The sequence below is a fragment of the Ixodes scapularis genome, unplaced genomic scaffold (assembly GCF_016920785.2).
Source record: "Ixodes scapularis isolate PalLabHiFi unplaced genomic scaffold, ASM1692078v2 PGA_scaffold6__148_contigs__length_123643588, whole genome shotgun sequence".
NCBI classification, from domain to species: Eukaryota; Metazoa; Arthropoda; class Arachnida; order Ixodida; family Ixodidae; genus Ixodes; species Ixodes scapularis.
The window spans coordinates 16,803,089-16,819,104 of NW_024609881.1; the positions used below are offsets into that span (position 1 = coordinate 16,803,089).

A 16,016-nucleotide genomic window follows, 5' to 3' on the forward strand; every position below is an offset into this window, starting at 1 on the left:
TGCAAAAAAAGTGTCTAGTGCACATAAGCAAACACTGTCACACTGTGCACTGTTGAATGGAAGACTTACAAACAACGTTTGGAGTAAAGGAGGAAGTGAAACTTTTCTTACGAACACTGTGCTATGCAGGCTCTTTACAGAATTGGCTTCTGCAGCATGAATTCCCAGAACAGCCGCTGTTGGGAATCGGCACAATCCAAAATTTTACCGTGGCATTCAAACACATTGTCTCGTCAGGGTCGGACATAGATACATTTTCTGGCGAGGGTTACTTCGAAGTGAAAACCTAAGGTGCGAAAGTGGAATGCAAAACTGCTATGGCTGAGGGAACAGTATATAACGCAGTGTTCTCCCCAGAAACTTTTTGAGGTGTGGACGTCTGACAATTTCCAGGGGGAGGAGGAGGAGGGGGCAATTGCAGCAACTTCTGGCATTCATGGCACTTTCTCCACCGCACAGCAGGGATTTTGTTCGCAGAATTATGCAGTTCTGTTGCATATGCCACACAAGTCTGCCAAACACAACAATCTGGGATGTGTCATACATTTTCCAAACCAGCGTCGTCTTATCCTGCGGAGGCAAAACATGGAGGCGGGCTGGACGTAGTAGAAACGGGCAGGCAGCCAGACTGGTGGGCGAAAGAACTGTAGTAAATGACAGCCACCCGTGAAAATAAAAAGGAGCGCAGGGCCTACGTGGGCCTGCGGAAAAGACGAGGTCTCACATGACGAGGTGGTGAGGCGAGGACTCGCAGAGCCCAAAGGGCGGGAACGCCCCAGAAGAGAAGACACGACAGGCAGAGTCAAGGTCCAAACACAAACTGATTTATATAACAATAAACAAAGATGGGGGTCAAGCGCCACGGGGGCGCGACCCTGACAACACGGGCGCAATGGTGGACAGTGGCGCCATCTAAGTAGTGTACATAGAACTTGCAAAAAATTTAAATACAACAAAAACCTCTGCCGCCCGCCGGGCAGAGCTCAGATAATGTTACCACTGCACCAGGACTCCCTCACCCGACTCCCATTGGGTTTGCCGGTCGAATGAAGAGTAGATGCAGGTTGGAAGCGTTCTGCCACACAATGCGGTGTCGTTTTGCGACATACATTTAGCCCATACTCTCGCAAGAGTACCAATGAACTTTTGTTTTATGTTCTTCCGTGTGTGTGTTCCCGCTCGAGTTGTTTGGCCTTGCGATTGACTGTGGCAGCCAAAGCGGTCGGCAAAAGAGGCGAGTGTCGGCTGGTACTAGATGCGCAACCGGCCATTTTGTGGAGTTAGATGAGCCCATACTTAATCAGTCGTCTCCATTTCTAGGGTTCGGAAAGGGCAGTATGTCTCGATTTGCAACAGAAACCAGGAATGAAGGCCATATTTCATTTAGAACCATTGCGCACACCCGAGCTTATTCGAGGCTTGGTTTTTGGTGCACAGGGGCTCACCTGTTCGTGCTTGTGTAACGTCGGGGAGTCTTAGTGGATCATTCTGATGCCTCCGACAACTATTACCGACGATGATCTGATGTGTGTGCGAAGGCATCGGCGGAGTATCGGGTGTAATTATTGGAGCTGTCTGAATGATCTGCTAAAACTTCCTAGTGTCTCTGGGTGTAATCGGAAAGTACCGGTGTAACAGAGTGTGATGTACGAGTTCTTAAAATGCATTTCTGGCGGAGCATGTTTGTTCAGGCCGTACTTAAATGCATCGTAATGTGTACATTACTGGGGTTACTACTCGAACCCTTTGGAAGTCTGGGTGTGAGGAATAGCTGGCCTGCTTTTTTCCAGCCTCGTGGGGTAGGAAGCGTAGTTGACCCTTTAGGAGCCACTGGCTAAGTTCATTAGCCTGCCACAGCTCAGAGTGTCCGTAGCCAAAACCTGCGCTGCAGATCCCGGGGGTCCTGGACTCAATCCCCACCCCTACCCGTTTCGATTTGGATGAGCATCGTACTGGCGTGCGTTTGTGTATCCCTACTGCTTGGTGCGGTTCTGTTGCACTGGCTCGGTTTCTCATCTTCAGTGTGAAGCAGTGTCACCATATTGAGGTGGACCAACCTTACGCTGTTGAAACACTCTAGTTTGCTTGCATTATAGTCGACCCTGTCCATCGTAGCACTCTCACGCTTTTTTGGTAGTAAAAGAGAAATTTGTTTACCAATTGAATATATGTGTAAAACATTTTGTGGGAATACAAAGACAGTAAGGAGGAAGCAGGTGAGGACAGGCTCTAGATGCCAGCCCTTTTCATATAGTGGCACAGAGTGAAAAATGTCTGACACTTCTCTGCCGTTACTTGAAAGTGATACTTTCGTGGTAGAATTCTGCAGACAAGTTTGAAACAAAGTCGAGCCTCATCAGGAAATCCTTAGGATATTTTATATCTTACAGTGTTTTGATATTTCCTGTTCTGTCATGGAAACTGAACACAGACTTGCTCCTTGAGATGACCTAGTTATAACATGTGACCTCTCTTTGACAAAATACAACAAGAAAGTGGCCGCCGCTAATGTTATAAAACAAATTTTTTGAGATTGCCAGTCGATACGAGACGGTCAAAAGTTTTTTTTACTGATGGGCGAAAGGCGCTGGCTATGCTGGCTGCGCTGCGGTGGGGCAGTCCTTCCAACGTGTTAGACGAATTAATGCCAATGCATCTGCATTTACTGCTGAGCTTCATGGACTCTTATTGATGGTAGCTGAAATAATCAAGCAAAAATACAGATTATCTGTGATATTTACAGACTCGCTCAGTTCCTTCTTGGCCTTAACTCTGCAACATCCTGGAAACATCCCCTCGTTTCTCTGCTTCATGTTAAAGTAATGAATGCTATAAAGTAAAACATCACTATTCACGTTTGCTGGGTTCCTAGCCATATAGGAATATACAACAATGAGGAAGTTGATTGAGCGGCAGGTGGGGCACGTGTAAATAGGTCCATTGAAATTCACACCCTCCCAGTGACGGACTATAGAACTACACTACGAAAGAAAATCAAAGATTCCTGGCAAGTAGAGTGGGACTCTGATCCTCACAATAAGCTACATAGAGTTAAACCTCTTTTAAGTGAATGGTGCAGTGCCCGACACGGGGAAAGGTTCTATGAGGTCATCTTTTGCCGACTGAGGATAGGCCACACACAGATGATGTCCCACCGATGTGCGACTTCTGCTCAGAAACCCTAAGTGTACTTGACATCCTTTTAGTATGCCCACAATGTAATAATGAACGCCGCTCCTACTTTCCTATCTTTTTCAGAGAACAAATCCCTTTCCACTTGGCACTTTTACTTGGAGATGAGCCTGTTACTCCATACACACAAGTTTTTTACTTTTTAGAAAACATTAATATTTTACATCGACTTTAAACTACAATTTTCTTTAAGTGATATTTGATACTTTGATTCAATGCAATAATAAACCTTTAGTCTTGTAATATTTACTCACCCTGGGTTTAGCACACTATGGCCTATGTTGCTGCTGCGCCAGAAAACTCCATATTCATTCATTCATTCATTCATCTTACCGTGTGACAGGAGGAAAACAAACAGACTCCCACTCGAATACAAGACTTTAATACAGGCACGTAGCCAGGATTTTGTTTCGGGGGGGGCAGGCACCCATCACAAAATGCTGTATGAGTGGACGGGGGATAGGAGGCCCCGGCAAAATGAAAAATTACGGGGGGGGGGGGGGGGGGGGGGGGGGGGGGCATGGGCCCCTCTCCCCCCCCCCCCCCCCCCCCCCCGCCTATGTGCCTGCTTTAATAACAAGGGAAAGTCCAGGGGCGGGTCCAAAGGGGGGGCTACAAGGGTGGCCGCCCCATCCCCTCCCTCCAAAGAAGGTCAACCCCCCGTCCCCCCTTTTCAGAGGGCACTTTGACATGGGTGGACCCCCCGGTGCACGGAGAATAGTATCCTTACAAATGTCCCCCCGCCCCTCAAACGGAGTTCTGGATCCGCCCTTGGGAAAGTCAAGGTTAATATGAGTTTTCTAACAACATGGAATTTAACTGTGACAACTACATTGATAATCATATTTAGTAATTTCTGTAATCCCGAGAGATAGCCCCCCTAAAATCGAATGTAAATTTGGTGAAAATAACAAGTAAGCTAACTTTCAGTGTGCAAGAAAAAAAAGCATAAAAAAAAGTCAGTTTTAGATTTTGTGAACCAAATTAGATTGTCCTTCCTCAGCAATGTTCACTTATGTCCCGCCTTGGCTAAGTAACATCATTTCTGCCGAGATCACCATTGGCCAGGGCCCTGTACTCAGGGAAAAAATAAGCTATCTTTCAACGTTTTTGAAAAAAATAGCAAATCATGGCAAAAATAGGGGTGGGTTGTCTTTCCGGGTGGGGCATCTCGGGATATTACAACCACTGATCTCTATTATGATTACAACACATAAAAGAAAAATGTGTGTCTGTGTGTGCATGTGAGGGGGGGGGGGGAGGGAGGGGGGAGAGAGAGAGAGAGGGAGAAGGAAGGTTTGTAAGTGCTTTGCTTCTTTTTGTTTGAGTAAGAATGAGACACTGCAATAATGTGATCGTCAAAGAAATTAAAATATACATTGGAAATTAAAGGGACACTGACAGGGTATTTATGCTTATCAAGGTTTTTATTTGTACATGACATATGAGAGTCCAACTACCCAAGACACAATTTGCGCTCGAAATTAATTTTCTTTTCGTCTGAAAACTGCCGATTGAGAACCGGCTGGTTTGAGTCGTGCTCGCTCTCTTCTCTGTGGTCACGTGCCATTTTCTATGGTTTAGACACAACCACCAAAGATGGTCATCGAAGGCACACACTCAGTACTAAAAATGAACAAAAAAATGTGATACCCGTTTTTTGTGGCTTCTAAAAAACAACAAATGCACCAAAAAAAAAAAAAAAAGTTCCACAGCCACATTATTTTTGCTAACTTTCTCTATATTTTTTTTTCCTCCCCGGTCCGGTTTCGGTTTCGGTTTCGAGCAGTTGCATGTTTTTTACTTTTTTAAAAATGTATGCGACGCTGTAGGAAAATATTGATTGGGTAGTCTTCTGATACCACAATAAATCCCCTAACAAAAAATAAAAAAAAAAAAAAAAAATTTGGGGGGTGTCAGAATTTTTTTAAAGGGGCCCTGCAAGGACTTTTTTGCTGGTTTTTAATTTGCACCGAACCTGAGCTCACTGAATGTAGTAACTTAAAGAAACTTTTCTTTTCTCGATTTTTGCTTTATTTTAAAAATGATAGGCAAATAAAAATTACAAAAACAAGCAAAAAATAACCTCTTTCATGACGTCCCTGGTTGCTTGAGTGGCCGTCAATTAGAGGAGGGGTAGTGAGTTCAGCGAGCAGTCACGGCTGCCGCACTCCATGTCGACGGCTCGAGAGGGCGCCACTAAAGCATGTGTTGGATAGGCTGTAGGAGGAGGCGGGCAGCCAAGACGGTTCGCATTGCATTTGCTGCGCTATTAAACACTGATTTGGCATGACACTTCATTGGCCAGAAACGACAGCAAACACAGGGTAAAGATCAGTTCAGAATGGGAGCCACTTCGCACTGCCAGACCGCCAAAAGGCCAAACCGCAAGCCAAAGCTGCTCGCTGAAGGCCTTGGGAAAACCTGGAACCGATCGGATCCTCCTGTCCATACGACCGCAGCGCCGCCGCGTACATCCGGGACCTTTCTATGCTCGCCGCTCGTTGGTGCCTGATCCCACTACCACTTTCTAGTATGCGCTGCCTTTTCCACCGCTTGGTGGCGGGTATGTCAACGGGTCATTTCTTGTTTCCGTACTTCTAAACTGCATTTGTTTCTTTTCTGATCTAAAATACTAAACAAAAACTACTTTTATAAATAATTGAAACAGTTCGTGCCACTTATATTTTGTATTTCGACTAAAAAGAAGCTTTTAGCGGCTCTGACCAGTAGTAAGCCCAGGACCAAAGACGTCACATTTTGCACGCTTTCGGTACTGCGGGTTGCCCCCGTAGGTGGAGGAGGTTTCTGCGTCGTCCGGTTAAAATTTGACGCTTTGATATTTAGTTACTCTTTCCATGCCCGCTGGCTTGCCCGAACCCTAAGAGACGTGGAAACCGTAAAAAAGGCTGACGCTTAAATATGATTGCAGGGCCCCTTTACTGTATAATTCTAGAGGGAAACGTCTCATCCCATGCATTGCGGCTGCTTCGAAGCGGCGGGGCATAGACGTGGACATCGGCGGTCCTATGGGTGATCCTGATGCCCATATCACTGGCGATGCTTGAATATACATAAAGAAGCAGGAAAACACTGTGTGCAAGGTCTGTAGCTATTGTTTTTCTAGCTTTATTTTATACTACGGGAAAAATACCTGTGTCACGCATTCTAGAAATAAAGTTGACAAGCGTTTGAACAACTTCAAGTCGTTGTGGCAAAACAAACACATCTAACCCATCGTCTTTTTCTTTTTTTTTTTTAACCATAGATGTGAGCGTTTACGATTTGCCAGGCTCTGTTCCCGTCTTTACCCCCCTCTCAATCTGGAGTAACCCCTCGTCCCATACCTGGTGCTCGCAGGTGAAGCTGCAGGACCGTTCCCTAATGCCTGGGGACATAGTGCGCAAGGTGGTGAAAGGCCGGGACACGCAGCTGGGCTACTGCCGCAACACGGAGGTGTCGGCCACGGTGCAGGTCTTTGGCAGCGACCTGGTCATCCCGGACGTCAGCAGCGCCGACCTGGTGCCCCTTGAGGTGACTGGCTCTTCTCGTCTCCATCTGGGTTCCTTCATCGATTTATGCGTCGATACGAAAGTCTGCCGTGTAGACTCTTGCATGGACGCATACTCTTGCATGGACCACTAAGCATACAGTGCAGTAGAAGCTACCATATTTTCTGGCGTAAATCTTATATTTGTTTTTCTCTCTTATTGTGGTTGACACATCTTAAAGGTGTCATGAAACAATTTTTCAACTTTTTACTTCTTAACTTTCCTCCTCAACTCACAAATCGCGCATTGTACCAAACAGTTCTAGAAAATGGAAAGGAAGGACTCCCCTCTTGCTTGGACCCTGGTTTGTGTACCCGGACACCGCCATTTTCCCTCTAGAGGACTAGCCCATCGCTCAAAACGCGGACCAAAGTTGCTTTCCCCACCCCGTTTTCCCCAAAGCTGACAGTGCTGTGGAAGCTACGTGCTCGTTAGACCAGCTACACTTTTGCCACGTGATTACGCTCCCTTGCGCATACCCACGTGAAGAGAATGAGGTCAGGTGATGAAAGGGAGGTGGCTAATTGGTCCGGCAAACACATAACTGGCACTGCACTGTCACCTTAGGAGTGAAGGGAACAAGCGAAGTTCGGTGCAGTGTGATGTGCGTTTGGGCCGGGTGACGCGCTTTGGGTACCGCGGATGTATCACAGTGAAAAGGCAGATTTTTGCAAGGGAAGCAAATACAAATAGTGCTGTGTTTTAAAATTTTCGTACCAAAAATCAGGCTTTTGACTTTCTGTCTTCTTTCTATTGGCCCACTAAACGATATGCTATCAGTAAAATCCCAATCTAAATTCATTTGTCCCAGCCCAAAATTTGTTTCATGACCCCTTTAAGGTTGGTTTGCACACTTTAGTTTGCTTACAACCAAATTCTTGCGACCTTTTACGACGAGAGGACACAATGGCATGCCGGCACCATTCCTGCGAATGATAGAATTTGAGGATCAACTGAGGGAAGTGGATGAGGGGTAGCATGGGCACGAATGATTTTCAGATATCTGTACGCAAGGAGCGTTCCCTACCGTTTTCTGTTAATGCCCATCCACGCACTCACATTTTTACAATGAAGCTGTTTATGGGTAGGTTTTCGGGGATTTTTCGTGTGCGTGACCAAAAACTCTACGCTCGCACCGCCGCACACGCACGCCTTGCCTGTATAAGAGATTCGAAGTAAATAACCAAAATAAAGCGTTGACGAACGTGCGTGCAAGATGCCATTTGTTTTAGGCTTTTATTTTAGAACAGTTGCAGACGCCGGCACGTGAGGCACTTGGAACACCATTCCCTGCATTCTCCTTGATGCTTGGGTAATTTAGCAAAAGGTCTATTCGGTAGATTAGTTATCACTAGGCACCATTTTCAAGATCAGTAGACTCTCGGGTAGATAATAAAGGTTTCTCAAAGACTTGCCGCTGTGCGACCCGCGTCAGCCATTTCTACCCTCGCACTGCCTTCTCCTTATCGTTGTTCCTAGCGTTAGCTTGCCTAGTTTGCTTTCCTTCCGCTCTCCCAGGGTGGCAGTCCTGTTGCGCGTGTCTAGTTTCCTCTGGCTTCTCGGGGTGGGTCTGTGTCGTCTGCTAAAAAGCTTCGCTGGTCATCCACCTCCACAGAGTGGAATGACTCGTGATTTTTTCTGAGAACCTAGTGCCTAAAAACATCTTAACATCTCTTAGGACGAGAGGACACACTGGTGCCATCTATGAGCTGACCGCGGAACTTCATTTCGCTAGAACGAAGGTTTTGCAGTATTTGCGAGATGAAATACGCATGCTATCGCGATAAATGGTCGTTTATAACATTGGCAGAAGTTTTTCGAGCCAAGAAGAAGAAAAAAAACTTTGTGAGAAAAAATATAAACTAATCAGACACTGAAAGTGTTCTAGCAGATAGATGGTGCCAGTGTCTCCCCTTATCGTAAGAGCTTTTAAGACACATTCTTAAGGCTCATTCACACAGTATTGTTGGACTGCGTTTGAGTTTTTTAAAACTGCTTGCATCGAGCTGTTGCTATGGTGGTGACCCTTACAACGAGCCAATGGGGAGGCGATACGCTGCACGACGCAACGCAGCGCAACACAAATTTATTTATTTATTTTAAATGCTGTAAGTCCTTCATGGGGCTATGATAGGAAGGGGCATATACACTTTCTGACAAAATGCAAAAGAAAGAAAGAAAAACAACACCAGTGGAACAGGAAAAACAATAAAATGTGTCAACAGATTTTCAGATGGGTGGCAAAACTGCTGGAACAATTACAATGAATCACGCAATATTTTAATGAACGACTCCTTAGAGGCTGGTGTGAACCATCCATTAAGGAGTCGTAAATGTGTGAATGGGCCTTTATTCAAAATTTTCTTTTTATCGGGAGAATGTGTTCTATTTTTTGTCATTTGTTTCATTGAATTGAAGTGTATATTGCATTGTCCCCTCCTTATGTAATGCCCTCAATAAGAGTGCCCTTAAAGGGGTACTCCGGCGATTTCTTCATGGACCCCGATTTGCTTCAAATTTTGCTAAACTCGCCAAACAACATTGCTAAAATAGTAACCCGAATATTAGGTCAAAATAAATTTTTTTCACGAAGTTATTGAATTTACAGTTTTGGTCCTCACCGTGTTTTTCAAACTGAAAGTCTCTACTGGCAACAACGAAAAAGTGACGTCAGTGGAAGGCAGGGGTTCACTCTTTGGGCTGTAGAATTTGTTCCCAACTGATTCGAAGCAGTTTCATGGTGTCAAATGAATGCCTTGGAAGCTCGCTCCACTCCCCGCGCTCCGGCACGGAACTAATGATTGGCATATTCTATTTTTTAGACTGCTCGCTCGACTGGCAAGCCTGCCCGCCACTGACGTCATGGCACTGAAAAGTGCGGGTATATTTGAATGTGGGTTTTTGCATCATTTTCATTTGCCGATTTCACAATAACTATTATGAATTTCGCGATACTAAATAGCATACCGGGAACGGTAAACGCCAGGGAGTCACAAAATATAGTTAGTTAAGGTAGCTCAAAAAATCGCCGGAGTACCCCTTAAGGATCAAATAAATGAAAAATGGAAAAAACAATACTATGAAACTGATAGAAAAATTTGTTGGCAACGTTAGGGAGAGAGATTAGGTAATATATCAATAAAGGCCCGTTCACACTCTTGCGACTGCTTGCGACCTCTTAAACCTGGGTTCCTTAAAACTTCTTAAACCAGAGAACACACTGGCGCCATCTATTGGGAAGCAGTGTAAACTCGGCGGTCCGGCATATTTTTTTTTTATTTCTCGCGCAATATCCTTTCTTTTTTGGCTCGAAAAACTTTTGTCAATGTTATAAACGAGCCTTTCTATGGGTATTACACACATTTGACCTCGGAAATCCCGCAAAACCTTCGCTTTTGTGAAATGCAGTTCCAGGGTCACCGCATAGATGGCGCCACAATGTCAGTGTGTTCCCTCATTCTAGAAACATTTAAGAAGTTGTAAAAGATCTCGTCTCTCTCAGTCGTACTCGGTCGCAAGAGTGTGAACGGGCCTTAATAAAAAATAAACGTCTCGCAATAGAAAGCGTGATTCGAAATCCCAACTCAAAACAATTCTCGCAACGTAAATGTTGCACTAAAAAGCTTTTCTTTTTTTGGGGGGGGGGGGGGGGGGGGGGGGGGGGAGGTTGGTTGAAAGGGAGGTTGGTAAATTTTTGCTTTATGACATGGTCCTTTAAAATAAACTTTTCTAAAATTTAAGGTCATTCAAAGTTACTAGTTAAACCAACAGAGAGGGATACATTCGGAACCAGTCACGCAGGCTAAATCGGCCCCGGAAGTGTACAGATTGGTTAAGACGGACATTTGTAGAGAAAGTGTCTGCGACAAAAGGGAGGCGAGCTCAGTGGTAGTTTTTGGTTTTGCTTGCGCCAGCGTTTCAGCCCAGACGTGGCCATCTTCCTCGATTCCTGGGTGGGCATGGTGCAGAATGTCAAGACGGAGCTCACGGTCCACTTTGCAGACGGCTCCACGTGAGTGGGCGGAAGACCCTTTGTCTTGTCCTACTTTGACGCGACCACGAAGGCAATTTGGAAGTTTTATTTGACCACTGAAATGGGCGTCGGGTACGTCTCGGACACCTTTGACCAAGTTCTAGTCCGAACGGACGTTTGGGTGCCACACCAATAGATTAAACACGTACGGTAAAAATCGCACCGGGAATGATACCGGAGACCCCCCCAAGACGATGGCAGAAATGTAAACTAAGGAGCTGCATGATGTTGAAGCACGACGACAACAGGCTCCTCATCGGGCAATTGGTTTGAACGAATGACGCACTCTCGACGTCGGGCAGAGGGTCGGGGGAATCGCTGGCTCCGAGGCGGCGACTGGGGATTTGTCGGCACATTTGGGGCACCCTCGTAAAGCGCCAGTCCAGAGTTTTGCTTCCCGAGAAGCGTCTCCCTGTTTCATCGGCACCAGGTCGCCAAATGGGAGCAACTTGTCCGCGAGTGCGTCGTCGTACGTTTTTCCAGTTCACATACTGCTGTGCACCATGGCCAACAGCGGGAACTGCGCTGAGCGTCCACTGAATTCTACCGACGACGACGGCGCTCCTCGGTGTCACGTCTGAATGTTTTTTTCAATTCAAAAAATTTATTTGCAGGCAAAAAAAAAAAAAAAAAAGAGTCACGAGGCTCTAAAAAAAATTGAGTGCCATGCTAGGACCCCAGAGCGTCCAAAAATGCCTTTAAAAAAGTTTTGAAACTGCCTTCATGGGCGCTCTTTAAGCTGCAGGTCGCGCTGCTCGTATGTCGTACAAAGGACACGGTGTTTGCTGCAGAAACGACGGCAGATTTTTCTGTGGACATGCCTCGAGCAGGTTTGAAGCACGTCTGCTTTATACGTGCGTGTGCTTCGAACACGCCTAAAGACAGTTTCCGAATGACCAGTGTGGCAGAACTGTCAAACGAGGAAGAAGCAGGCCTTAGACAATGTCTGCAGGCGGTCTTTTGTACAATGTATTAGTGGCGTGACCGCTGCCAGGGTCGCGCTTGCGAGACCGTGCAGAAAGAAAGGCGGCGTTGAAATTGGAAATGGGGGGGGGGCTTGTTAACGATAGCTGTCGGCTGTCGGAGTCGCCGGTTTGGTTTGCTTCTGGCTATGCCTGTTCCAGAAAGTAAAATTATTTTAATGCGGAATGTGCTACGAGCGCCAGGATCACCGAGAAATATGGGACGTGACACACGAAAAAACGTCACGTGCCCACCAAATTTTGTGGACGGCGGTCAGGTCTCGTGACGCCGTTGTGTGACACCAGCTACGTGGCCACATCGTGCAGTGTGACTGATGTCAGTGTTGCATTATGTCACAGTGCCATTGTGTGACACGTCGTGTGATGTGACTGTTGTCAGTGTCACATGACGTCACAGTGAACTCGTGTGTCACGTCATGTGATATGACTGACATCAGTGTCGCACGACATCACAGTGCCGTCGTGTGACAGTTTGTGTCATGTGACTGACGTCAGTGTCACATGATGTCTCAGTGCCATCCTATGACACATCAAGTGATGTGACCGATGTCAATGTCGCATTACGTCACAATGCCGTGGAGTCTCAACTGTTGAGTCATGACGTGACACCGTGACGTCACGGTGTCGCAACGTGGTGTTGCGTAACACCACGTGACATAGCGCGTGACCCTATGCCACATGACACAGTGTTATGTGACACCATGATGCGATAATGGGACATCACGTGACCTATGATGGCGGCAGTCTTGTGACTGTAGTATGTTTGCATACTGCGAGTTCAGAAATACTTTTGAATAAACATCTAGTGCAGCTCAAAAAATGCTGCACATTCTGTCTTCTTATCTACGTGATTAGGCTTCAGGATTAGGATAGTGAATGCGCTATTCCTCCCGGCGGTTATGAGAGATTTTTACGCCACGTGATTAGCTTGGAGAGCAGGAAGTACCTTGTGTTCCAGCCGATTCCGCTCGGCAGACATAAGCCTTGCCTCTCGTTTTCTTTAATTCTTGCTAAACACGATCTTCCCCAGAAATTCCTTTACATGCCTCTCCTAAAGTACACAAATAAAATTCATTTGACTTTTCAAGCCTGTTCACCTTCTTTCTGTGCGCCAAAGCAGTCTTGAATAATTTGTGCGAGGATGGACTTGAGGCAGCCATTTGCCTGTCTCCACGTCAACTATTTTGTGCTGCATAGTCGAGGCTGGCGCAGCTTCCACAGTGCTGTAACACAGTGACAACTAGTTGGACGAGCGTGTCGTTTTGTTTGGCGTCTCCTTCCCACGAGAGCGCGTGCGAATGAGGTGCAAGACGAAGCCACATGCTTTCGTAATAGTGCTAGGCTTTGGCACTGTGGAAGCTAGCTGGCCTTGACAGTGTAGCAGAGAACAGTTGACATGGAGTTTTTTTATAGGCACCTAGTCCCCATGAAGTCGGTCATGTGGTCAGGAAATCTCTCTTGCTGGATTTTAGCCGCCAGGAGAGATAGCCGCATTCACTAGACAACCGCCCCTTAAAGCAACTAAATTAAAAAAGAATGCTGTAATCTTTAGTGCCTTTCAGCAGAGTTTCTGATTTTTTGTAGTAAATGAAAAAATCAGTGTGTACTCAGGGGCAGAACATTAGTGCTTTGTTGCATTTTACAATTATAGTGTAGTGAAAAACGCTGAATACAATCGAAGTTGATACATTTTGTTTCACTAATAGTCTTTGTGAGTTGACAACTTTTTACTACAGAGAGAAAGAGGAAAAGAACTGGCATTCTTCTGTTTGCGCTTACTCTGTCACACCCAAATGAATGCGGTAGAACAACTACATATTAATGGTATGCTAATTTTGGCATACCGCTTGAGTCTCCAAATGTTTTCTACATACCATACTTTGCTGGTGTTGGCACAGAGTAACAGCATCTATTTCACTCGCAGCAGTGGCGTAACAAGTCAATGGGCTCTAGTGTTACATTAAGTGCACAAAGGTTTTTTTCTTACTTTGGTAGGATTGATTTTGTTTTCAGGTTCACGATAGCTTCTGGAGAGCAATTTTAAAGCAGAATGCTTATATGGGATGGTTTCTAAGTCTAGAGCATTCAGAATTAAAACATAACACGGACACACAACAATCACGTAGTTGGTGCCACCGTCTCGCGTGTCTATGCGACGTGATGCTGTTGGCATCACAGCATCATGTGACGTCATTGTTATGTTGTAGTGTCACTTCATGTGACGCAGCATCACTTAATGTTTTCTGATGTCATGTGACACAACAACTCAAGAGTTGCATGATCGTAGGGTGGGGTAGTGTCACACTGATGATGTCATGTGATCACTGCCTGCTATATTTATTAGGAATATATGGTATTTCACCCTATAGCATTCCCGCAGTCTGTATTCTGCATAGTTCAAGCTTTGTTTTTAGTTTTGTTTGTGGCTTGAGAAGGATGTTGCGATGATCCACTCAAAACTGGATGTGTGACCTTGACCAGGTGCATCCTGCAAGAAGACGACGCCCTGGATCTGGACGATGTGCTGGACCGGAGACAGCCCGTGAGTTTCCTTGGGGTTTGGCTCAAAGTTTGGGCAGGCTTTAGATCAGGGGTCTCAAACACGTGGCCCGCGGGCCGCATGCGGCCCGCGACTGGCTGGGTTGCGGCCCGCAGAAGGCCGGCTGAGAGTTCCGGTTTCCATGTCTCGAGCGCTAGAAACGGCATGTGTCATACTGATCTCATCTCATCGATTCATTTTTGCCCGAAAAGTAGCTCTGCTCTTTTAACGCATGCACACATTTTATACTTCTCTGTGTTCATTTGCCCTTTGTTTCGCTTTATTATTTTGCTTCCCATTTTTGTTATGTACAACAATTCCGCTACCAGTCTGTAACCTCGAGCTATTCGTTGAAGGATGCATGCCAGCTGCGGCGCAAACTTTCGCTTAGGAGCAAGTGCCAAAGATAAAGCTATGAGCTCGGGATTCTCCCCTTCAAAAAAAATATCACAATTAAAAGACGAGTATTTGTTCAGAATGTTATAATAACAATTGTGAGGAATTCAAGAACTGTCAAATTAAATCGTTTTTTTTAAAGACATGTTGAACTGGGGACGACAGATTACTTGCTCTCTTGTTCTACTAAAAATGCCACCGTGTTGCGGGGCAGTGTCATTTTAATTTTTGCTATAACATCAGGTCAGGGCCCAAAGTAGTCATATAAACAAATCAAATTTAAAGATGTCACTGGCAAAACTGAGTTTACGAAAAGCATAGGGCACGAGGTCTCTTCCTATTAAACCCTTATTAACCCCCCCCCCCCCCATCGGTCGTACGTTGGCCCTCGGCCTTTGCGGTGTGGGCTATCTGGCCCCCACACTCAAATGAGTTTGAGACCACTGCTTTAGATGATCTCGGTGACCCTCGGCACTCGTATGGGGCCAAGCACAACATTGAAGCTTTCGTCTGCTCGCTTTCTTTGTTATTTCTACAACTGACTGCCGAGAATTTGACAACCCGTACGTTTGCGTGGCTTATTTCGTTGCCACTCGGGTAACACGTCCTTTTCGTGGGTGACGCAGGACGTCGACCACGCCGGTTGGCAACGCGTTTTGGGCATCGTTGTACTTTGCAAGGCAGGCAAATAATTGGTGCGGCACGGAGGTTTCATGATCACCTTCATCTCTGATTTGTGTACAGATTTATGGGTGTATTTGATAGTGATAAACCTCTTAGTGAAACTACTGTATTTACTTGCATAATGAACGCACCCCCCACAAAGGACATCATTATTAGGACTTTTTTCTTTTTCTCACTTAATGAATGCACTTTTTATTTTCAGCTTCACGAGTCTTGAAGCCTATTTTATTTTGCCGCCAAGCGGCCAGGCCAATTCAAGCCAAGCCAAGCCAAGCCGCTCTCATAATGGTTGCAATTCTGTGGTTGTGGAAGTGATCAACCGTAAAACCGAGCGGCGCGCACGCCTAGCGAGGCTGGGGTCGAGGAATTGCCCAGCCCCGGATGTGCTTTGTCCATTGGATGCATTCATGTCAACAAACACGCCGTCGTCTGTGATCTGCTTTTGGACAGTGGTATCGTGAAAGGGGTTAGGCCTAAGAACGGTTGCGTTGGCGTCGCTCTCCGTGCTGAGTGAGCTTCGTAGCGTGCTTTTTCTTTGGCAAAAGGCATGCGAAAAGTGCCTTAAAAAAGCTTCACAATTTATAGAGCATGGTTACTGTGGCGCGCCCACGACCAGCATTGGGCGCGCTTCTGTCAGT

General features: G+C 45.9%; 1 protein-coding gene across 2 annotated transcripts in view; it reads left to right on the top strand.

Moving 5' to 3' along the window:
• Positions 1 to 16,016, top strand: part of LOC8040386 ((E3-independent) E2 ubiquitin-conjugating enzyme) — an 83,891-nt gene that overhangs the window by 1,064 nt on the left and 66,811 nt on the right. For both annotated transcript variants that reach the window (XM_042294395.1, XM_042294396.1), the window contains exons 2-4: positions 6,553 to 6,726; positions 10,658 to 10,755; positions 14,241 to 14,301. In XM_042294395.1, the coding sequence (XP_042150329.1) occupies positions 6,553 to 6,726; positions 10,658 to 10,755; positions 14,241 to 14,301 (333 nt within the window). The remainder of the gene's footprint in view (positions 1 to 6,552; positions 6,727 to 10,657; positions 10,756 to 14,240; positions 14,302 to 16,016) is intronic.